At 40.9% G+C, this 26,406-nt stretch overlaps 1 protein-coding gene across 4 annotated transcripts in view; it reads right to left on the reverse strand.

The window, feature by feature from the left end:
- Window positions 1-26,406, reverse strand: part of LOC139442095 (limbic system-associated membrane protein-like) — a 56,956-nt gene that overhangs the window by 12,068 nt on the left and 18,482 nt on the right. For 3 of the 4 annotated variants that reach the window (XM_071222882.1, XM_071222881.1, XM_071222879.1), the window contains exons 2-4: window positions 16,654-16,760; window positions 10,215-10,419; window positions 5,475-5,651 (exon numbers count right to left, since the gene is read on the reverse strand). In XM_071222882.1, coding sequence (XP_071078983.1) covers window positions 5,475-5,651; window positions 10,215-10,419; window positions 16,654-16,760 — 489 coding nt within the window. The remainder of the gene's footprint in view (window positions 1-5,474; window positions 5,652-10,214; window positions 10,420-16,653; window positions 16,761-26,406) is intronic. The other variant, XM_071222880.1, reaches the window with a different exon arrangement.

The raw sequence follows: 26,406 nt of genomic DNA on the forward strand, positions 1-26,406 counted from the left end.
AAGGTGTAGTTGGCACCAGTATAGGGCCTGCACACAAGGTGTAGTTGGCACCAGTATAGGTCCTGCATACAAGGTTTAGTTGGCACCAGTATAAGGCCTGCATACAAGGTTAAGTTGGCACCAGTATAGGGCCTGCGCACAAGGTGTAGTTGGCACCAGTATAAGGCCTGCACACAAGGTGTAGTTGGCACCAGTATAGGGCCTGCACACAAGGTGTAGTTGGCACCAGTATAGGTCCTGCATACAAGGTTTAGTTGGCACCAGTATAAGGCCTGCATACAAGGTGTAGTTGGCACCAGTATAGGGCCTGCACACAAGGTGTAGTTGGCACCAGTATAGGGCCTGCACACAAGGTTAAGTTGGCACCAGTATAAGGCCTGCACACAAGGTTTAGTTGGCACCAGTATAGGGCCTGCACACAAGGTTTAGTTGGCACCAGTATAAGGCCTGCACACAAGGTTTAGTTGGCACCAGTGTCAGGCCTACACACAAGGTTAAGTTGGCACCAGTATAGGTCCTGCACACAAGGTTTAGTTGGCACCAGTATAAAGCCAGCACACAAGGTGTAGTTGGCACCAGTATAAGGCCTGCACACAAGGTGTAGTTGGCACCAGTATAGGGCCTGCACACAAGGTGTAGTTGGCACCAGTATAGGTCCTGCATACAAGGTTTAGTTGGCACCAGTATAAGGCCTGCATACAAGGTTAAGTTGGCACCAGTATAGGTCCTGCACACAAGGTTTAGTTGGCACAAGTATAAGGCCTGCACACAAGGTGTAGTTGGCACCAGTATAGGGCCTGCACACAAGGTTTAGTTGGCACCAGTATAAGGCCTGCACACAAGGTTTAGTTGGCACCAGTATAGGGCCTGCACACAAGGTGTAGTTGGCACCAGTATAAAGCCAGCACACAAGGTGTAGTTGGCACCAGTATAAGGCCTGCACACAAGGTGTAGTTGGCACCAGTATAGGGCCTGCACACAAGGTGTAGTTGGCACCAGTATAGGTCCTGCATACAAGGTTTAGTTGGCACCAGTATAAGGCCTGCATACAAGGTTAAGTTGGCACCAGTATAGGTCCTGCACACAAGGTTTAGTTGGCACAAGTATAAGGCCTGCACACAAGGTGTAGTTGGCACCAGTATAGGGCCTGCACACAAGGTTTAGTTGGCACCAGTATAAGGCCTGCACACAAGGTTTAGTTGGCACCAGTATAGGGCCTGCACACAAGGTGTAGTTTGCACCAGTATAAGGCCTGCATACAAGGTTTAGTTGGCACCAGTATAAGGCCTGCACACAAGGATTGTGGGCACCAGTATAGGGCCTGCACACAAGGATTGTGGGCACCAGTATAGGGCCTGCATACAAGGTTTAGTTGGCACCAGTATAAGGCCTGCACACAAGGTTTAGTTGGCACCAGTAAAGGGCCTGCACACAAGGTTTAGATGGCACCAGTATAAGGTCTGCACACAAGGTTTTGGTTGGCACCAGTATAGGGCCTGCACACAAGGTTAAGTTGGCACCAGTATAAGGCCTGCACACAAGGTTTAGTTGGCACCAGTATAGGGCCTGCACACAAGGTTTAGTTGGCACCAGTATAAGGCCTGCACACAAGGTTTAGTTGGCACCAGTGTCAGGCCTACACACAAGGTTAAGTTGGCACCAGTATAGGTCCTGCACACAAGGTTTAGTTGGCACCAGTATAAAGCCAGCACACAAGGTGTAGTTGGCACCAGTATAAGGCCTGCACACAAGGTGTAGTTGGCACCAGTATAGGGCCTGCACACAAGGTGTAGTTGGCACCAGTATAGGTCCTGCATACAAGGTTTAGTTGGCACCAGTATAAGGCCTGCATACAAGGTTAAGTTGGCACCAGTATAGGGCCTGCGCACAAGGTGTAGTTGGCACCAGTATAAGGCCTGCACACAAGGTGTAGTTGGCACCAGTATAGGGCCTGCACACAAGGTGTAGTTGGCACCAGTATAGGTCCTGCATACAAGGTTTAGTTGGCACCAGTATAAGGCCTGCATACAAGGTGTAGTTGGCACCAGTATAGGGCCTGCACACAAGGTGTAGTTGGCACCAGTATAGGGCCTGCACACAAGGTTAAGTTGGCACCAGTATAAGGCCTGCACACAAGGTTTAGTTGGCACCAGTATAGGGCCTGCACACAAGGTTTAGTTGGCACCAGTATAAGGCCTGCACACAAGGTTTAGTTGGCACCAGTGTCAGGCCTACACACAAGGTTAAGTTGGCACCAGTATAGGTCCTGCACACAAGGTTTAGTTGGCACCAGTATAAAGCCAGCACACAAGGTGTAGTTGGCACCAGTATAAGGCCTGCACACAAGGTGTAGTTGGCACCAGTATAGGGCCTGCACACAAGGTGTAGTTGGCACCAGTATAGGTCCTGCATACAAGGTTTAGTTGGCACCAGTATAAGGCCTGCATACAAGGTTAAGTTGGCACCAGTATAGGGCCTGCGCACAAGGTGTAGTTGGCACCAGTATAAGGCCTGCACACAAGGTGTAGTTGGCACCAGTATAGGGCCTGCACACAAGGTGTAGTTGGCACCAGTATAGGTCCTGCATACAAGGTTTAGTTGGCACCAGTATAAGGCCTGCATACAAGGTGTAGTTGGCACCAGTATAGGGCCTGCACACAAGGTGTAGTTGGCACCAGTATAGGGCCTGCACACAAGGTGTAGTTGGCACCAGTATAAGGCCTGCGCACAAGGTTTAGTTGGCACCAGTATAGGACCTGCACACAAGGATTGTGGGCACCAGTATAGGGCCTGCACACGAGGTTTAGTTGGCACCAGTATAGGGCCTGCACACAAGGTTTAGTATAAGGCCTGCACGAAAGGTTTAGTGGGCTCCAGTATAGGGCCTGCACACAAGGGCTGTGGTGCCTACATATTCGGTATGGAATCCATTGGTTATCAGGTTTAATATTTTTGTTTTTAACAATCACGAGATGATGTTACACATTAATTAGATTAATTCATATTTTGGAAAGGAAATATTTCAAATGTAAAAGATAAATGTTTAATGGAAAAACTGCAAACTAGGTAAAAATACTGTTTACGTATCTTAGGATATTACAGGTTTCAAACAAAGAATAAGTATACAAATGTGCACCAATTCCAATTAACAAGCCTACCAAGTAACGTCTAGACCAAACTCATCCACCACCATCCTGGTCACCCAGTTCTCACTTACAGTGGAAATCATTATATTCAGCATTGTCGTCTAATCTTGTGGATGATGGACATAGATCCTTATTAAATCCACAAAGAAATAAAGTGGTTTACTTTGCTGCTATGGAAAGTGACAAGTGATCCGACTGAAGAATACAATTTCCTCCACCCCTGACTGTGTCGATGTCCCATATGTCCCCCTGACGTGATCTTTACGGCCAGATTGACGCCAGACAGACTCCGAGGTTTTAATAAACCAACTGTAGTCCTTAAACACACTTTAATTTCCTTCGTTCAGTGTTCGCTTAATTTCCTGACTTTGATTTCGCTGTCAAGTCCAAACTATGCTAAAAGTAAAGTTCAAAGGAGACTGTCAAATACCACAGAGCATTTCCTCCATGTAGCCCGAATTAATGGCTTGGATATTTCATCATTTTTCTTTTCCTGTCGTTCCGTATTTATACCTGAAAGGAAATAGCTATCTTTTCGTGTCAAAGTAGCCTCGTTGGAACAGTTATTTCTCAGAAGGTATCTTAACGTAGTACATAGACAGTCGCTGGGCTGTATTTATTACACAGCGGCTATATATAAATAGATGCGCCTTCCCGATACCAGTAACGGGTTTAATGTCATTCCGGAGAACACAACCCCCTATCCTTGAATTGCCAGGAATTACCCTACGTCACGACGCAACTTTCCTTCTTTTCTCGATAGGGTTTCGTATATAGGCGCAAAATTCTATTTTCTTACATTTGATAATATGCATCCATATGTGTGTAATGGTTTGCGATGGTTTGTCTGATACCGCAAGTTACTGAAACTTCATAAAGTATATGGAAGCGTTGCTGCGAAAATAAACAATTTTAGATATTTTAATAATGTGAAGATTACATTACGACGTTTATTCATATTATTCTTCAAATGTTAAGAATATCAATCAATCAATATTTGTACATATGCAATAATTAACTTGTAACGGGGTCAGCTTTCTCAAGGTCGTAGAGCTTGATGTATAACTGGAACAGGTTTCATTACGATAATTAAAGAACCAAAATTACGACTCTTGTTATTGGAAATATAATATTTTACCGTTCCCGAAGTCGAAACAGTATAACCGTTTTCACCAATATCCTACACATATCACGTCAAAGGAGAACAAACCGTGGCTGTAACCATGTGGGGATCAAACTCGGTCTTCGGTGTGAAGAGCGAACACACTTGAACCACTGTGCTACTAAACCGCCCCCTGTAGTTGTTGTTTTTGTTTTTTTGTTTTACGCCGCACTCAGCAATATTCCAGCTATATTACTGCGGTCTGAAAACTAATCGAGTCTGGACCAGACAATCCAGTGACTGGCATCATGAGCATAGATCCACGCAATTGGGATACTTTGAAATGAATCAACCAAGTCAGCGAGCCTGACCACCCGATCCCGATAGTCGCCTCTTACGACAAGCATAGTCGCTTTTTACGGCAAGCATGGGTTGCTGAAGACCTATTCAAACCCGGATCTTCACGGGTCTTGTAACAAAGGCAGTCAACCCCAAACATATTGTGCAGAGAAGAATATGGATATAATTGTTGTATACAAGTCAACTTTTGATACAGATAAAAAGATATGTATTTACCGTCTCAACTCTTAGAAGACAACGACCCCGTTAATCCGAACGGTACAGATTCAAGTGAATACTTCCGGCGGGATTAATACATTGTCTGATTAACGAATATCTGCATATATTTATACGTCCCTAGCAGTAATCGTCCGAATCACGTGGTTTCCAAATTACCTCGGGCTTATTGTATATGTACATGTATGAGTATACATTAAACCATTTTACTCATGCACACTGACCTCACGTACGGCAGGTGTCATGGCTTAAATAGTGACAGCGTTCAAAACAGTTACATGGATGGTTGCCATAGTTACCTTTTATATATATATATATATATATATATATATATATATATATATATATATATACACATATATATATATATACACACATATATATATATATACCTTTTACCTTTTATATATATATATATATATATATATATATATATATATATATATATATATATATATATATATATATATATAAGGTAACTATGGCAACCATCCATGTAACGAGTATATATATATATCTAGATTTTTAGAATAATTATAATACCATATAGTACCATATAGATATCGTCATAGTCTCCTGATTGCAAATACACCTTATTACTTCGGGAGTGACATAAAATCAACATGCAAACAAAACCAAATATATCTTACTATTCGTGCCTGGGCAGAACTCACTGGTTTTAGTATCATCGTCATCGGTTGGTTTATGTCTGTACCACGTGACGGTTGGCATGGGAATCCCCGTGACGTTGCATATTAGCGTCACTGTCTCGCCTTCTCGTACAGCCATGTCCTCAGAAGATAGCTCAGGTAAAATCTTTGCTGGAACTGAAAGCGAAATACTTGATACACGAAATAAAATAAAAATTATGGTAAAATGATGAAGGGAATATCTGAGAGAATATCGGACCTGTTGCGTTTCATTGTTCATGTAATCGTTAGACGAAATCGATACTTCCAAGGTTATGACATAGTTGTCTGTTAGACTTTATCTCCTAAGAACAAAAGAAGTATGCAAAACAAGTGAGTCTTATCATCTTAACTTAACATACGTAAAACATATACCATGTTGTTGTTGTTGGGTTTTTTTAAATTACTTTGTTTAATATATACAGGTTTGAGTAACATGAATAAAAATGTGTACATATTTGAGTAAGCAAACCATACATTTTCCATATAAACACATGTTTTACGTATTTGAGTGACAGCTTTCTGAGGTTGTGTGGGCTTCGAAAGTATTTGCTCTGCTTAGTAATTACATATCAAATAAACTCGGTTTCTTCAGTTTTCATGATGGTATTAAGCCATTTCATAGTAACTACTTAGAGATTTTCCTAACATTTTTATTTCATTATTTGAGTGAGTGAGTGAGTATGGTTTTACGCGGCTTTTAGCAATATTCCAGCAATATCACGGCGGGGGACACCAGAAATGGGCTTCACACATTGTACCCATGTCGGGAATCGAACCCGGGTCTTCGGCGTGACGAACGAACGCTTTAACCACTAGGATACCCGACCGCCCCTTTCATTATTTGAAAGGAGGTGTGTCAGCAGAACGCTTGTTTGTTAGTTTCAGGTGAACAACTACATTAGTTCGTTAATTTATCAGCTGATCAGCTGAATAGTGAATGGTCACGATTTTCATGGTTTTATTTATATTTCTGATACTTAAAAACTTTTAAAGCGCCCCAAGGATGTATTCACACTATGTTCCATAAAGAAATTTGAAAGGCATTATTTATACTTTTTAACAAAGTTATTTCGGTGGAGAAATTTCAATAAAATATTATTACACAAATGCAAGTACTTTCATGGTTATTTCAACAATTTCAATATTATGGGCCATTCCGTTTCTTCCAATAGCGATATGTACAGGACATTGGCTCTGTTAGCCGACACGATTGATCTTGGGTGAGAATTGGCGCCCCAAGGTAATTTCATTCCATATGCTGTCACTAACTAAATATGACAAATATTGGTAAGGGGCTCACGGGTTTCGCTCCTTCGTCACAATAAACGTGAAATATGCTGATACCATTTCCCCCGGGTCAGTCCAAGATCCCCAGTCTTAGTTAGATATAGAACATAACGTTCCCCTGCATGACTAGGAACACAATTCGATATTTTCCGGAAATGCTACATTTAATGTAATCAAGGATGTTGATCTCTTGGGAGAGCACTTTGAAAACGGGATCGATAGTAGGTAAATACCTCAGTATAATTGTGACTGAAAACGCACACTGAAAATCACAGTACTTTAAGATTTACTGTCATATTGTGTCACTTTGAATCAAAATCGTAATTATGGGTTTCAATAGCAACGTTTCACTGCAATTGAGATTATGGGTTGTCAGAAGAGTACAAACGCCAGTCCAGTCTTCATGCTTTGAACAGAAATGACTCATTGCGACAGGCTTCGTGATTGAAGTTAAAATTGAATGTGTACACATGGCTTTAGCAAAAGTCTAAAATTACTGAGAACAACATCGATCACTTTTATCGGAAATATTCAACTTCAAATGCCCATCTAGATATATTTTATCATGTAAATACGTGTTTCATCGAGGTATATGATAGTGAAGGGGTCTTCGGGGAAAACGATGGTAAATATATGCTTTGGGAAAGCCAAATGGAACATTTTAAAAAGATGAACACTCACAGATGTAAAGTGGCGTTATACTGCCAGTGTCCAAACACAAAACATATGGGGTGAGTGAGTAAGTTGAGTTTAACGTCGCTAGGAAAGTATTTCAGTTATCTCAGACGTGTCCGTTCAATCTCATTAAAATCAGACCTTAGTTCTCGCTACCGATAAACAAAGATCTGAGGACATCCCATTAGGGGTCACGTCAGACCGACCTTACACCCGACCAATCAGAGCGTCGCTAACCAGATCATGAAAGTAACAGTCGGAATGTGATTTCTAATCGTGCAACCTCGAAAACATTAACACGGGGTATTCCGAACGAAAGTTACGGGCTTAACGGCTGAATCCATACAATCTAGACTATTTCTAAGCCATTCCAGAATGTTCTTTTGTTCAGGTGTCAAATTTTTAATCGAGAATTTGTCAAAATATGTTTCGAAACGTAGTCGCCAAATTGAAATTAGTGCCGTAAAGCACGAGAAAGCTGCCTTCTGATTGGCTAATGTCGACTTCTTGCCAGTCATTCCATTGGTCGGTTAAAGTTCGCGCAAGGTCGGTCTGACGTGACCCCTAATGTCCTCAGATCTTTGTTTAGCGGTAGCGAAAACTAAGATCTGATTTTAATGAGATCGCGTGTCAGCTTAATGTGGGATGAAAGCCCGAAGTGATGCAGACGTGTGCCACTTTGGTGAAACCCACAAGTATGTGTTGATTTTGATCATTCGTAAGAAATGCGTGAATACCAGGTACTGTTTAATAACTACGATTTGTATATCCAAAATCAAGTTTATAGCTGACAATTCTACTTCGAACACCTAACGAGTTTGTGGCCATGTGGGTTAAAGTGTTCACCTAAGGCCTGCCTGTTGGTAATCTCAATAACAGACTTCTTGCCTGACATCCACCGCAAAGAAACAAAACCCAAGCACCATGGGAAATTAGAAAACCACTTTACGGAGCTGTTTGGTGAGTCGTAAGAAAGTGGTATCTGAAATACAACGTCGCCATTCACATATCGTTTGCAGCTTGATCGCATTTCAAGTATATAAGTGACCACACTGTACCGTTGCTTCGAGGGAATATCCAAGGTGTATGAAAATCATTCTTGTCTTGAAATAAGAAAGTTTGGGAATTCAACTGCTAATTATAAACAAAATGAAACAAATTGTTATGAGTTTCTGATTAAGCAAAACTGTGACACACTGTAACGTGAAAGACGTCAACGCGAGAGTTGAGGTGAGGTGAAATGGGGTTTAACGTTGCGTCAAAGATTATTGCACTTATATCGCGACGTGTGTGTGTGTCTGTGTGTGTGTGTGTGGCTGCGTGTACTAGTCAGGACTGATGCTGACTTATAGTGCTAGCTCACTGAGATACCATGCCGCAGTTTAACATAAATACCCCGCTCAGACACAGTATACTGACTCCGAGCCGACCAGTCCTTGTTTTTGCCCCTAAATGCCAAGGGCCAGTCTGCGTAACAACAAGTACACTAGTACTGTATTAATAACCTACCTTACTCTTCAACGTGTCTACTTTTTCATAGTATCACATACAAATATGTTGTAAATACTGCTTTGAATAAGTCAAAACCTGTACCCTTTCACTCCTATTAGATGTGAATTTTATTTTAGCTTAGTTATATACAAGAGCTCATGAAACCTTTTTCCTATTTAGATACAAGTATTCGGAAAGACGATAGGGAAATAAAACATCCAAGTAATGGATGGCTGTAGCTATTCCAAACAAAAGTAATTACAAAGTCTTCGTCTGTATGTGTATGTCTTTATTGCAACGTTATCTCATAAACGACCAATTGTTTGTATAATTTCTCTCACCACACAGGTTAGCCCTTGGCATTCCAACATTAAAACGCACCAATGTATGTAATATAATTTGAGAATAAACCTTATCGCGTTATAATGTCTATAACACTCTACTAAAAGTATGGCTGGGAAACTATAATGCGAAAGAAATGGAAATTGGAGAATCACTGCCAATTACTGACGTTACTGGAATCAGTGTTAATCAAGCGAGACTCCACCATCTAAAACAGCCATATAAATGCTTATATTTCAGTATGAAAAAACACATTCAGTTCCTTTGATATTTTCTTTTTATGAAGTATTTTTTTATCAGAATAGATGGCATGTTCTTGTGGAAATAGCTGTACCGGTTTTGATTTGCCATTCCTATCAAATTTCTAAAGTATTTTTTTTCAGCTTTTCATTTTACTGTCAAAGTGTAACTGAATGTTTAGTTCCTTTGCCCAAAGCTCTTTAATGCAATCAATACCACAGCGTGTCATTTCGTAATACTAATATTTGATTATTCCAATGTCTTAGATTGACAGGGACAGTGGTTTCTTTATATCTTAAGCTTTTATTGAGAAATGATTTTCAAATTCTAACCTTACATATTGAAAAAATTCTACCGTACCTAAATATCATCGAGATTTGATACACACATGTATTGACAATTGATAATCAGCAAATTAACATTTCATAATCAGAAAAAGGTATTTGTAATGAACTATTTCAACTGAAGTACAACACATTTACTGAAAAAGTTTGATGTCACTGTCAGTATTTCTATCTCTGGAGATTCTTACTCAGTGAGTTCGATATTGCTGAACTAGAAGCATTCGTGTACACAAGACAGTTTCTTTAACTGACAGGTTGGGCTAGACCAAGTCATTTACAAACTGCACGATAGACTAGCACTCTTTCATATATTCGTTACCTATTACGTTGAGGTTGATGGTTTTGATCTTGACAGGACTCGTGTTGATCTGGCAGCTGTATATTCCCTGATCTCGATATCTAACAGAACGGATATGAAGATTCCAGTCCTTCGTGTAGGGCCTTTCAATGCTTAGACGCTCATCGTCGATGATGCGCCGGTCTTCAAACGTCAACAACGTCGACAGCTGATCAGTCCACACCACCTGTGCGGATTAGAGACAACGCCATTGGAACTCGTATAAGTAGGTGCCTTAATGAAACGTAAATTGAGCTACGAAAAATGTCAATATATTTTTTAGCAAAACTGACTTGGGTTTGCACAGAAAATGTTGCATTAAACACCAAGTAAAGTAAAAGCCAGTGCAGCTAGACGTTTGCATATACCTAACACAGACAATTGCAATATGCATGATATATGAATAAATCATATATGCAAAGTTTTTAAAGGTGAGGTGTGTTGAAATGGTGAATAAGGTCGCGTTCAACATTACAGCACGTACATAGCGACGTGAATGTATGGCGGCTTCTACTAGCCGAGACCAATGATGGTTTGATACTGCTAGCCCGCCGAGATACCATGCCGCAGTTAAGAATTGATTCCTCACTCAGACACATACTGAATCCAGTCCTTGTTTTATCCTCTTAATACCGAGTGCCAGGCAGAGTAACAAAAAGTACCATCTTTTAATATAACGTCTTTGTGGTATTACACGACCCGGGGATCGAACATCTACGGTGGTGATGTTATTAAAGGGGGGTTTTGCTCGGGCACAAAGGCAGTCCCAGCCAATCTAATTCATGTCCCTGAAACACTCTTTACGACTCTGCCAACTCACGTTCATGAAGCATGCGAACACTTGATTGATTACCCTAATAACACAGAGGCGATGTCTCAATGCAAACATTAATTTTCAACGTCTAGAGCAAGACTGGAATTAGACACTTTAAAACTTTGCAGTTATCCTTAACAACTTCAAACCAAGTGTTGCCCAGGTATACTTTACTTCTTCTTGTATGTATTTGCTTCGCAATCACTATGTCAAACATTCATGGATTGAAAATGCGCAATTTTAAACTTCTCAATACTTTTAATGAGAACTTTGCGCTGAGCGTAAACATGCAATGTTACAAACTTGGCCTTCATTAGAACGTTATACGAACATACAAAATAATTGTATGTTTCTTCAATGTAGTATTAAACATTAAAGGGTGGTAAATTGTCATGAATCAAATTTCTTTTTTTGTCGTGGGAATAGAATTCTATCTTCACCTTGTTTAATTGTTGTCATTTAATAAAGCACGTTCTGACCCCTCTTTCAGCATAGCAGACATCACCCGAGCTCATTTGATTTTATGCCTGATATGTCATTTTGAAATAAATATAAATTTATTTAAAGTCTTGTAGATTGAGTGGTATATTGTCAATGCTTTAGGAGTTTCAGATACGCGTATGTGGAGTGTAGCTTGAGTAATGTCATCACAGACATTCAACTAAACACATAACCTTCACGTGGTCTTCTTGCTGTAACGTTATACGTATTGATTTAGGGCTAAATGTCTCCTGTACATTAAAACGTTGTTCTGAGTTAGTGTTTCGTATGCGAGGGATAGTATTTCCGGATGAACCGGGAAAGGTTTTATGTTTCAAGCAATAAACCGGAAATAGTTCAATAAATAACACAAAAAGTCGCCAATACAGGGAGTGAGATGGACGTTAATTTGGTTAGATTAATCTCACTCGTTACAATGTGCATAAGCTGCAATCTAACAAGCCTAATACAACTATGAACTGGAGATATGTTCTGAGAATGAAGTGTTCAACGAGAATCAAAATAAATGGAATATCTTTCAAGGCTGGGTTAAAGGCATTTGTCTTCAGTAGATATATCTCGCAAAGGTCGTGCTTGTTTTAAGGCAGTAATTTATCAACATAAATACGCACACGGCTCTAATTGTTGCATCTCACAAGCGACAATGCCAGTTCAAGAGGTTTGCCATTTTATTAAGACATTAACCAATCGCAAAGAGTGATTTATTCCACGCGTCTTAACCCCTAAGTCTAGCATTTATGCCGACATTATCAATATCGTCAATTAGACCCGTGTTATCGATCGGCCAGATTAGGGCAGGCTTAGCGTGCAACTAACTGTCCACCAAGAAATAAAACATGTCAGAGTCACTCCATGGGTCGCCGAATTTCCAATAATTTGCCCACCTTCCAATTGAGAAATCCCTCGCGCCCGTTTCAAAGTTGGGGAAAAACGCCAACGGAGTAGCATAAATTTCAGAATTAATCTGAATAACTCCCAGACGGCGGTAGGAAATTGGCAATTTCTTCATGTAGTATTGTCAATTCATGTTGCTTCTCTGTCATGCATGTTTTGTAAGTCCCTGGGTTTTCTCATGAAAGTTATTTCCTTTACGGGATTAAACTTGTAGAATGTTGAAACCTCGGCAAGCTAATATCATATGACGGTTCTGTACATCACACGACTTTTTCACGCATTTGCTTTATCGTTTGATATGCACGAAGTCTCTGGTGCACTTGTATTAATCTATATGCGCCTTCCAAATCCGGACCTTTCACATCAGAATGGATGAAAAAGATTCGTGTTTTAAAGTTTTCAGAACGCGTACCGTTACTGGAAGATGATTACATTTTTCGATGTAGGATTAAAAACTGTAATCCTTGATTTTTAAATAATTTTCGAAATCATCCTTTTTGAAAAAAATCATTTGAGAAAGTTTCACTCCATAAATCGATAGAACGACATAGCACGAAATGCACGTATTAACATCGCAACATTTGCTGACTCTAGCTTAAGTGCTAAAGCACCCTGGTGACAGCACATGCGTCATGTCATCCCAAAGAACGCTTGAAACACACCACGTATTCATGAACAATCTATATTCGAATTAAATCATTAACCCTGAACATTTCAGGAATGCTTGTTGGAGGTTCATCAACATTTTTGAATGTTAGATTTTATGAAATATTTATCTGCTATGAGAGACCTCTTTGGTAATCATTTATTAAAAATGACCGCTGAGGTGGCCCGGTCGCTGAAGGCACCCAATTTCGTGCAATGTCCGCCTTAGGAGTGCCAGAAACCTTTGGTCGTGGACTAACTTTGTGGTTGCAATCCTAGATTCGACATGATTATGTTTCATAAACATGATATATTCTCTATAAGTAATACGTCGCTGTGCAGAGTTGCGTCTCTATGGTAAGCCAGAAACCTATGATTGTGGGTTCGAATCCCGGTTAGCTCCGATTATGTTTCTAGGTTTGTCAGTGACATACCCGGGTTGGTGGGTTTCACCAAAGTGGCATCACTTTGAGCTTTCCTCCAGATTCTCCTGATTATATCCTGAGTATGCCAGCGCAATACTTGTGCTTGTGGCTTACACCAAAGTAGAAAACGTCTGACCTCCATCTTTCGGAGTTTTCCTCTCACCAACTCTGTTACATGGTTTTGTCGAAGTAGTTGATCCTAATACAGTAAACTACGGTTATAACGAACACGCTTATAACAAACTGACGGATATAACGAACTTACTTTTTTGGTCCCGACTATTTGCTGTAGTTATGCTGTATATATGCTTACAACGAACTACGGTTATAACGAACTAAAATTAGTAGTCCCTTTGAGTTCGTTATAACCGTACTTTACTGTATATTACAAGAGTTTATATCCACGCTCAACCATGACCAATCTGCCCATCGGTTCCTTTAAGGACATGGTAAACACAGTGGTCTGAGGCATCGCATTTCGCTGTGCAGATTCCGTTACCCGTGCAGAAATCCTTTGACAAGATTCGCCACGAATATGATCTTTCGTCCACAACAGTATCCTTGCTAGTTGGTTTCGCCTAAGTGAAGAACGTCTATGACCCGCTTGGGTTTAGGATTTTCTGTGACATTCAGACAGGACATGATACACCTGGAATATGTTCGCCGCACTGACAATGAGTTCATTCATTGTATTCATTATTCAATTCAACGGTTATCGACTGTGTGTTCCACTAGAACAGCCGCATCCCCTCCAAGTTCGTGGTTTAATTATGGTTTAATGACCCTCAGTATTTCAGTTATATCCCTGCGTCTCCACCTGTGGGATTCGAACCCACGATGTTTGGTTTCTAGCATAGTGAGTGAGTGAGTTGGGTTTAACGCCGCGTGTCAGCTTAATGTGGGAGGAAAGCCAGAAGTGATGCAGGTCTTAGACTGTTACCACTTCGGTGAAACCCACGAGCACGGGTATGGTGCTGACAAACCTAGAAACATAATCGGGGTGAACCGGGATTCGAACCCACAATCATAGGTTTCTGGCGTGTCCAGGGGACGCAACTCTGCACAGCGAATCGCGGCCCCTTAGACGACTGGGCCACCCGTGCCCCCTTCTAGCATAGAAGGAGCAGCACTTAACAACGAATTGCAACGTCTTCAACGACTGGTCTATTCGGGAATTGTAAAATTAGTCACTATAAGAGAGTTGCGATTTCACCGAGATGAAATTTAGTGTTTACCATATTACCATTGATCTTTTCTGGTGTCATGCTAACTACTTACACCACATGACACACCTCAAATCGGTTCATTTAACTTCAAAACAACATCAATTTGTTGTAGCCATTTTTATATAATTATTAAGTTGATGTCTACAGGTTGCATTTAGAAGTAACAGAACACTACAATAAAGGAAAATGCCGAATATTAAAAGAAAACAGTTGAGCGGTATATATGATATGATGTGATCCTATTTCATTTAACCGCCCCCGTGGTCTAAAGGTAGAGCGTCCGTTCGGAGAGCGGAAGGTCCGGGCTTCGATCCCCAGCCGCGTCATACCAAAAGACATTAAAAGATGGTACTTGTTGTTACCCTGTCTGGCGCTCGGCATTAAGGGGCTAAGACAAGGACTGGTCGGCTCGGAGTCAGTATACTGTGTCTGAGTGGGGTATTCATGTTAAACTGCGGCATGGTATCTCAGTGTGCTAGCACTATAAATCAGCATCAGTTAGTACAAGCAGCCACACACATACATACACATGCATGCACGTCGCTGTGTAAGTGCAGTAATCTTGGACGCGACGTTAAACCCCATTTCACCTCACCTCACCTATTTAGTTTACAGAAATAAAAACAGTTGTAATATCAACCGATGTATGACTAATAAGCTTCGAGATGTCATGTTGTGGATAGGGCCGCGTTCGAGATACGAGTTGGTGTCTAAATAAAACTTTACCTAACGTTGTCCGAGGCATTTTACAATACGCGGCAACATGATAGCTCTTGGCAGCCTAACCGAGTGGTTCATGAAACTTCGAGGTAGGGAAGTTGAATGTATGTATCGTGTCAAATACCAGTAGTTAACGTAGTAAACAGTTTCAAATGTCGACAGAGAAAGCCACTTAACAAAAGTTACTGTGAACATTGATATTCAAATATGTTCTGCATATATAAATAAAGAGTTAGACTGAAAATCCACATTTCATATTTTGAGAGCATACATGAGCATTGTCATGAAAAGGGACATAAAAAATAAATAAATATTGCAAAAAAATAATAATATCCAATTGAATTACATAGTGTACAGAAATGGCCGAAAAATGAAAATGAATGAATGGGGAACTTCAACATAACTATAAATCGGTAAAATAGTGGTCGAAGTAAAAGGGGCGGTGGGGTAGCCCAGTGGTTAAAGCGTCACGCCGAAGTGATTGAGTGAGTTGGGTTTAACGCCGCTTTTAACAGTATTCCAGTTATATCACGGCGTGTCAGCTTAATGTGGGAGGAAAGCCCGAAGTGATGCAGGTCTCAGACGTTTACCACTTTGGTGAAACCCATGAGCATGGTGCTGACAAACATAATCGGGGCGAACCGGGATTCGAACCCCCAATTATAGGTTTCTGGCGTGCCCAAGGGACGCAACTCTGCACAGCGAATCGCGGCGCCTTAGACGACTGGGCCACCCGTGCCCCCCGTCACGCCGAAGACCCTAGTTCGATTCTCCACACGGGTACAATGATTGAAGCCCGTTTTCTGGTGTCCCCCGTAGTGATGTTGCTGGAATATTGCTAAAAGCGGCGTGAAACAATACTCACTCACTACTCACTCCAAGTAAAAGAACATATATATGTAATGATGACATTTATACTTTGCTAGTGTTACAAAAGGAACTTTACAGAAAACGGTTTTGGAATTAACTTAACTTAAATTCGACGAACAATGTAGCCGCATTTGCATGCAAGATAAGTGAGTGAGTGAGTGAGTATGGTTTTACGCCGCTTTTAGCAATATTCCACCACACATTGGCTTCACAAATTGTACCCATGTCGGGAATCGAACCCGGGTCTTCGGCGTGACGAGCGAACGCTTTAAACAATAGGCTACCCGACCGCAAGATGAGTTATTTGTGACGAAATTTCACTTTACCTGGTGTTGCCCAAGGAATTTTACAGAACATGGCAATATGGCAGTGGTACCTTCCTTCACTGTCACGTTGACCATTGGAACATCAAAGCTTGGCTCCAGCTCCACACCTGCAAACAGTTAAGTAATATGATGATAGATGAAGAACGGGATGAACATGACAAACATAATTTCGCCGTGCCACACCTATCACCGTCTTATCAGTGATTTAATAAAGCAAGGAACGATTTCCAAAGTCAGGTGAAATATCTTCATCTCCGAAATACCTTCAACCAGATGGTTAAAGTACCCAGGTGTGTCCATGTCAGTCTCCCCGACTCTTCGCGGTGCACAGTACCAGGTCGGATGCTGCGGGCTGTATTTATTTAGGGAAGATGCATGTGCATTCCATCATTTCTAATTTAATAAACCTTATCTCTCTGTAACATGAATTTACGTCCAGATACAGTGCACTGATACACGTATGCTAAAGCATCGATAAAATTCCACTCGACGTGTGACACACTCGTGCGAAAAAAATTATGTTCGTCTAAAATGTTTTATGTCAGCGTTTATGTATATATTTTAAACTGTCGGGTAAACGTATGCATTTGCAAATTGGATTTGTCCAAAACATTACAAACGTTATGAAACTAGGCTGGAAACAGTCGCCAAAACACTGCCAACACTGCAACTATGATAACCCTATCAAATTAATGAGCATCGAAAAAGTTTTCTTGTTTGTTTCAGGTTAAGCCAGCATCAACCATGGGCGTATACTTTCTTTTCCCTTGCAGTTTAGTTTGATGTTTAACGACACATTCAGCAATGTTCCAGCTATATGGCGGCGGTCTGTAAATAATCGTGTCTGGACCAGACAATCCATTGAGCACTGATCTACGCAGTTAGGAAACGATGCCATGCATCAACCAAGTCAGTCCTGACCTTCCGATCCCGTTAGTCGCCTCTCATGACAAGCATAGTCGCCTTTTACGGTAAGTATGGGTTACTGAAGACGTATTCTTCACGCGTAGGCAGTTTTGTGAAGAGATCAGATGATATGAATTTAGAGAATACCAAATGAGTTACGAGAAATTACAGATTATCTGTCCTCAGTGAAGTCACTTTGTATGTTTCATCAGGAATTAACAGATAATACATAATTCTATATTTCTAGTAGGCTATTCTTTTTTTATCCACAAGAGTGAGTGAGTTGGGTTTAACGCCGCTTTTAACAGTATTACAGTTATATCACAGCGTTTCAGCTTAATGTGGGAGGAAAGCCCGAAGTGATGCAGGTCTCAGACGTTTACCACTTCGGTGAAACCCACGAGCACGGGCATGGTGCTGGCAAACCTAGAAACATAATCGGGGCGAACCGGGATTCGAACCCACAATCATAGGTTTCTGGCGTGCCCAAGGGACGCAACTCTGCACAGCGAATCGCGGCGCCTTAGACGACTGGGCCACCCGTTCCCCCTTATCCACAAGACTTTTCTGATCTCAATTTGAGACATCATTCAGGTAATCCATTGTTGGAACGATGTCACATAGTTGTTTTTGTTTTCAATCAATGGACTAGAGGCAGAGGGGTAGCCCTGTGGTTAAAGCGTTCACTGTAACTCCGAAGACCCGGGTTCGATTCCTTTCATAGGTACAGTGTGTGAAGACCATTGCAGGACCCACTTGCACAAAGCGATCTTAGCGCTAAGACTACTGTAAGCCTATGTTAAAGAATGGGATTTACGATCATCTTAGCGCCATGATGGCTTTGTGCAAGTGGTCCCTTGTGTCCACCGTCGTGATATTGCTGGAATATTGCCAAAAGCGGCCTAAAACCACACAAACTGACTCAATATTCAATGGACTACGTCACCTTTGAATGTTTCATATTATGATACGTTTTTTATGCCTTCTCAAACAATGAAACAATCAGCACAAGCTGATTGGTTATCAGGATTATACATTTAACAAAAAATACAATGATCAGTGAAAATAACTGACAATGATATCACCAATATCTGTACCACATGAGTAATATCTAAAAGTAAATTATACTACATTATACCAGTGACCAACAAAATAAACGCCTTCTTATGAAAATCATTACTCTACACAGTGTAGTGAGTGAGTGAGTTGGGTTTAACGCCGCCTTTAACAGTATTCCAGTTATATCGCGGCGTGTCAGCTTAATGTGGGAGGAAAGCCCGAAGTGATGCGGGTCTCAGACGTTTACCACTTCGGTGAAACCCACGAGCGAGGGTATGGTGCTGACAAAGCTAGAAACATAATCGGGACGAACCGGAATTCGAACCCCATCATAGGTTTCTGGCGTACCCAAGGGACGCAACTCTGCAAAGCGAATCGCGGCCCCTTAGACGACTGGGCCACCCGTGCCCCCTCCACGCAGAGTAACTTTGTGTTTTAAGTGCATCTATGCCTACAATGTGTGCCTACTATGTAAAAAACTATCGCGAAATACATTGCCCAGATTTTAACTCCTTGCATAAGCAACTCCTTCTTATACCAAACTACTGTGCATAAATCCGACAGATCAACTTTAGTAATATGAAATACTCGGGTGTACTTCTTTTGAGTAATATATATAATAGCAGGCTTTTATTGGAGACTAAAGTGCACACTGGTACAGACCCTGTTGTTTGATAGTGCAAGGAACTGGTCATAGCGCTAGCGCTGTTTGATTTAGGACATCCATCGATGGTTTGTAATCGCTGTTCGGATACGTGGCGTTATTAATTAATGCAAATGAGAATCCATGGAGATTGGTGGACAATATCAGCAAGTACCAAGGGCATGGTAACTATTCACAGATAGAAACTGATAATTGTGAAGCGACCCCGAAGAAGTGGCATCGGTGAACAAGTGCATCAAGATTTGATTTAGAACATCCTCCGAAGCCCAGAAGGTCATATTCGGGTTTATGCTGTGATGCTTTGCTGTAACATCGGATGAATCACATCTCCGCCTGTTCGATCGCATTATGGTGTACAGAGAGTAAGGGGAACATAGATCTCATTTTGGAATCATTGTTTTGTAGCGTGCCTGCGTGCGTTCGTTCGTTCGTGCGTGCGTGTATGTGTGTTAGTTTAAACCAGCCATCCATACTGTTGTAGGGCATCAACTCTGCACATCCATCCGGAGCGGTCGGGTACCCTAGTGGTTAAAGCGTTCGCTCGTCACGCCGAAGGCTCGGGTTCGATTCCCGATAAGGGTACAATGTGTGAAGCCCATTTCTGGTGTCCCTCGTCGTGATATTGCTGGAATATTGCTAAAAGCGGCGTAAAACCATACTCACTCACTCAATGCACAACCCACCCCATCCCACCTCCGACATTCCGATCTCAGGGCAAACGCTCGACCCACAAGACTATGAATGAGGTCCAAACAATTGCAATGCATATTCTGCTACATAAGCCCAGACAAGCCTCCGATGTCTTAGTTATTCCGCAACGATCCTCAACGTGTTTACGTTTTTATCTCAAAGAGACACTTGATCCTAACCTTCTTAGTCACATTGCACACCATCATCTGAAACGGGGGATTTCTGTGTGTGATAGAGGGGATATCTGTTACAGATCATCACGTCGGGCCCACTCCAGTAATAATGAAATACATTATGTTGTTTAGTGAGTAAGTGAGTTTGTTTCAGTAAAGAGGCCACTGGTCCATTATACAATATGGATACAGTGGATTACAACAATAGCAGGCGCCAGATAATATAAGTGATATACACAGAGAGAAAAATGAAGTATTGCACACATTTGAAAAACTGTTGTCGTTTCTTAAAAGCAAGAAAAATATATTTAGCTAATTAATAATTATGTTGCTTAGTAAAAAACGAATATTGGCATGCCGTGCATTACAGAGTATATGAAATTACCACTTTTTACTGCTTTAGCCCGTTGATGTCAGTGATACAACTGGGATAAATGAGAAAACAACCATATACGTGCGTGAAATATTATAGATACATGCATGTTTTTGTTTAAAGGGACCGCCTCCGTGGTCTAGTTGTAGAGCGTCCGCCCGGAGAGCGGAAGGTCCGGGCTTCGATCCCCGACCGCGTCATACCAAAAGACGTTAAAAGATGGTACTTGTTGTTACCCTGTCTGGCGCTCGGCATTCAGGGGCTAAAACAAGGACTGGTCGGCTCGGAGTCAGTATACTGTGTCTGAATGGGTGTTCATGTTAAAATGCAGTGTTATCTCAGTGGGCTAGCACTATCAATCGGCATCAGTCCGGGCTAGTACAAGCAGCCACACAAACACACACACGTACATGCACGTCGCTATATAAGTGCAATAATCTTGGACGCGACGTTAAACCCCATTTCACCTCACCTCACCTTTTGTTTAAAAGGGTTTGTATAATTAGAGATTTTTGGAACAATTGTCAGTGTGAAAATTTATATTTCGAAAAGGTGTTGTTAATAGTACAGATACCTTCATACCATTGTCATCAACCCCGTTAATGTTATTGGACGTCATGAAAACAAGTGCACATGTGGGTTTTAAGTGTGTGAACGCAGTGACAGAACAAATGCGCAAACCCCTATCTGTAATTATAAGAAATATCTGTTAAAAGTATTTGACGATTCCGACAAAGCATGTGTTTATAAATAACGATCAAATATTCGCGAAAAGGTGAGCGTATACCGGTGAACCCCATGTTAAAACATTAGAATGTCCCAAAAACCAATACAACTGGAGATTTTCAACATTTTAACTTAAAAATACGTCATGTATCGAATATTTTACACTGAAGCTTTACGAGCCGAACTCTTTGCTCTCTGCGGAAGTCATCAGAAGCAGTCCGTCAAGTGGATGTATCACTCCGCTGCCAATGTCCATTGACAGGGTTAGGGTTAGGGTTAAGGTTAAGGTTAGGGTTAGGGTTAGGGTAATCCTAGATATCCTAAATCTGATCCTTGGTCTGTAAGCACCGGGTCTTGTTCGTCGGTTTAACCAAACAACTGAGACCTTCGTGATCTTTCGCCCTCCTTCCTCGTTAAACATGACGTTGACAATGCTGAATTTGAAGAGGACGCTTCAGTGGCCAAAATGATGTCCGATGCAAGTCCCTATTTGGACTTATACTAAATGTGTTTTCAGGTGAACAAGTGGCTTGCCTTTGCGTGTGTTTGTGACAGGTGCCACCAGTGGGGCAGGATGCGCTAAACCTACTCGCGGACACTTGGTATCATGCGTATGATTTAGTCGGAATCGTACAACGGCCTTTTATGACTGATCATAAAAATGGTTTTGTCAGCTTTGGCTTGTGACATAGTACTAGGATAAAGTAAATGTGGCATATGGCAGAAAATTGAATAGACTAAATGTTCGCTGTCTTGGATTCTTGTGGAGAAGTCAAAGACAAATCAGTCTCGAAAATGTTTGGACATTTCATACACCTTTTCGTTGTGTTCTACCCCTAAATATGTACCACTCACATATGCATAAAATCTCCAGACAAACAAGATTGTCATAAAACATTTTTGCATAAACAAAACACTCATTTAAAAAATCTAAGTAAAATTACACATGATTTAGAAAATGACACCAGTATCAAGACACAGGAAATACATCCTGTGTTATAACAAATGCGGTTTTCTTTTGGCCATCAGTAAAGTTAAGCTCCTTTCGCTGACGATCTCTCCACGCTGGCACCGTGGGATATAATTGCTGTAACGACTGGCTTCGTACGTTTGTTCTCTGTCACTGTCAACCAAACACTGTCATTATAGTATCAGACTGCAACTATGTAGATAATTCTACAGGCGCCTATGCCTTTCTGGAGAACACTCATTTATAGAAAATCACCGGAGGTGGTCCAATTGGTATATATCCTCTTCGTTAGGAAATGATCATTTTAGGGCACGCTGTCTTCTTCCCATGCTGTTTTCGGTAAGAAAATCAAGTTGGCTGTAATCTAGACGAATGGGAGAGATTGTGATTTGAAATGTCCCATAATATCTGGCATAGAAATCACCGTAAAGATCAAAGTTTAGTTTCATTGTGACATTGAAGACACACCAAGGCTAACACTTCGGATTGAAATTATAAGAATTGAACAGTAACATGTTTTGTTTTGTTTTATACTTTTTCACCATCTTACAAAGGAATACTTACAATAACACGTAGGTCAGGATTAATTCTCTACCTGCAAAAAGCAATCTAACATATGTTTACGAGTTTATGATTTTTATATTGGTTCAAAATTGACAAGGAACCAAATAAAAGTAGAATCGAAATGTTTTATATGAGTATTTTTTAAACCAACGCGAGAATGATTGAACGACGTGCCTTTTTGCATTTGTTTTTGTGCTATGATATCACCATAGCGTGCATGAAAACGTCCTTGCTTGACATATGTGATAGTTCGGTAATTTTGAAAGTAGATGATCACAAATGAGACCAGATATCCTGACCATTTCTAATTACGAGCATCACGCCATGTATCAGGGAACTCCGTCTTCTTCACGCTGTAAGGCAAGAAGACCTGACGTCGTCAGTCGCATACAATGTATCACGTTAGCTTACAGGCACCAAGCCTGTCAGGGCCGTGATGAATAGCACTTGTACCAGCAAGACATCGGATGAATACATAGTTGTTCAAACAGCATCGTGATAGAGCTTTTTGCCTCCTGTGATCAGTGAGACCGACATTTATCCCAACTGCGATGATTACGACCAGGATGACACATGACACTCGCGTTTTGACAACGAGATCATAATGTAACACTGAACAGTCCTATCACAAATTTGAGAGTGTCGATTTTATGTCTGACAGGCCACAACAATTCCCTATTATTTTCACATGTGGGACTGAACGTCTTCCTGCTATTGTAAGGCAGGACAAATCCAAGAACACGTAGGCGTGCTCTATGCTTTAAACACATCTGGCACTTTGGTTCTTAAGAAGAACATGGCAATCGTTGTATCTTTCAATTGGTTTTATGCTGTGCTAATTATTTCAATATTCCGTCATACTTTAAGTTATATGTCTTTGTTCAAAGGTGCTAGGGTAATGTCACATTAACACACGTGGGTAATAATATATATCTTCATGTCGCGGCCGTCAAGCCATATGTAATCAGCCACGACAAAGGTTACTTACACAGATAATAAGTCAGCTGTTGTGCAGTGATAGCCTCGCTAAAACAGACATATTCCGTCTGAAAGGCTTTGGTTTGACTTGCCAATTTTACCTACAATTCCACTGAGAGACATTCATATTACAAGACTGAGAAAAATGCGATGATGAGGTCAGACACTTCTGATTAATGTTCTACTGCTGTTGAATGTTCTGCCTTTAACCGTAGGCGGTAACTTCAATTTACCTTTTACGCAAGAGGAATATTAAGTGTTTCTTATCAACCAATGCCAATGTTGAAAAAGACAAATGTTTGTAAGTAATTAACCAAAACTGTTGATTAGTAGAAATGATAGAGCCTGGTAAATTCTTGCCGATGTCAAAGTTTCTGTTTCTAACTGTTCCAGGTTTGTTGTCTTTGGTATCTTTTCTGGTGTCGTTTGACGGCTGCTTTCATCGTTTGTTTTGGATATCATTTATTTGATACAATCAATTACAACTGATTGAACCATTTTCGTAACATGTTATGCATTATTTTGACACAGTCATGGGTCTTGCTAGCAAATCCTAACTCATCATTCTGAGACGTTTCCTGTTATCGTCTAGAATCAAACTCCAGTGGTGATTCATCGGCATCCTCTGGAGCCCATCGCCTAAGAGCATGTATTAATCAGATCATGCCGTAGTTCTGTACACATATACACGTAAATCCATAACATGATGATCACGCCGACTTACAGATGGTAATGTGTCCAACTGTCTGAAAAAGTGATTTTCACAGCATTGAAAGCCCCATGTTGTTTTTACCATGCTGTTGATGCAGGAGCTTTAAGAAGTGTGGTAATTGCTGGAAAGTGCCATTGCATTTTCAACCTTTTTACATCATTGCTTGTAATCTAAAACATTCATTAAACAAGCGATCCATTACACTCCCATGTCGCGTATGTTCACGGAGCGGGCTGCCGTTGGAGGCTACAATCTCCGCCCCCTGCTTTGTTTATCACAATCTAGGGGATAATTCCTGGCAATGACTACGTGGCCTATCCTCGGAGACCCCGGAGTGTTACTGTAGCGAGTGTTCAAGCAGGAAAAGGCGCTGTGCCAGAAGTTCAGAATCCCCTCGGAGTCTTCGTGTCGGTGAGGCAAGTTCTTAAGGGGAGAATTGCCTGACCGTGCTGAGGACAAAACAGGAGACCATGCCTTGTGGAGGAATACATTAAACTTTACACCAATATGACTCATGAACATTATTCTGGTCGGTCGGAAACTTATCATATTGGTATGCATTACTTGACCAGTTCCATCGCACATTTGTAATAAAGAATCTAAGTTAAAAGACAGTATGACTAATGGGACGTTGAGGTTCACTGGAAAAATAAGGCAACATTTACATATATACTCATTGTGAGAAATGAGAAACTAATACAGGCAAAGATGCAATGCTGTCGTATTTGTTATGAACAAATAACATGTATAGTCAGTGTACTTAAAAAACGCATTCTAAAATTTCAATATCAAAAACCTTCAAACTGACACAACGCAGTGATCGATGTTCATTTCTTCACAGCACCTGTTTAAAGACTTCTCCGTTAAGAGTAAAAGCATTCTGTGAGGGCTCAAGCATCGACGGAAAGAACACGACAATTCTGAACTTCTAAGTCATCACCAGGATAGAAGCAAAGATAGAATACAGTAAAACAACTTCCACGATTGGTGGCAGGAGTGAAAAATGAAAGATCAGTCAGATTTTTTTTTCGTAAGATAACAAACCCATCCGAGATGAGAAGCGGTAATGAAAAAGGATATTCGATCCTCAAATCTAGTAATTTGAACTCTGACTTTTCACGGCCTGGTTTGGCACGTTTCTAATCAACATCAGAACTTTGACAAGAAAAAGATATTTTAGATGATCCAGTTTCCCCCGATCAATGTGTGACGTCACTCTGTAATCACTGTAACAGGTTCGTGGTAAAGGTTTCTTAATGAAACACATACAGTTCTTGGGGGCGATCACAAAGACTCTCCAGAACGTCTTCTGACCACCACCAATCCAAAACCTGTCGTTATGAATCTATCACGGAATTAGGAAAGTTTTTCTTTTCATTATAACGTGTGTACAACAGCGTATATCTGTGTTGAAACGACGCGTAGGGTAGCTTAATGGTCAAAGCGTTCGCTTGTCACTCTGAAGATCCGAACTCGATTCCCCAACGTGTGACGCCCCTTTCTGGGGACAGGTGTCGGGATATTGCTGGAATTTTGCCAAATGCGACTGTAACACCATAGTAACTCACTCAATTATTGCTTGGAGTCAATGGTTAATTGATTTCTATTTCAAATCTGATTCGAAATAGCAAAATCATAAATATCTTCAATTCGATGAGCAATGAAATCGTTATAACGTTAACTTTCGAATTAATTATAACTGTTGATTTACTTATATTACGAATCATGTGCATAAATGATAAGGTGATTCGAATTACACTGAGGTGGCAGGAGGTGAAATGTGGTATAAGGTCACGTTCAAGATTATTGAACTTATATATAGCGACGTGCATGCACGTGTGTGGCTGCTTGAACAAGTCTGGACTAAAGCCGATTTAATAATGCTAGCCTACTGAGATACCAAGCCGCAGTTTAATATGAATACCCAACTCAGACACA

This window comes from Haliotis cracherodii, unplaced genomic scaffold (assembly GCF_022045235.1).
Source record: "Haliotis cracherodii isolate W230 unplaced genomic scaffold, xgHalCrac1.p SCAF_5, whole genome shotgun sequence".
Classification (NCBI taxonomy): Eukaryota; Metazoa; Mollusca; class Gastropoda; order Lepetellida; family Haliotidae; genus Haliotis; species Haliotis cracherodii.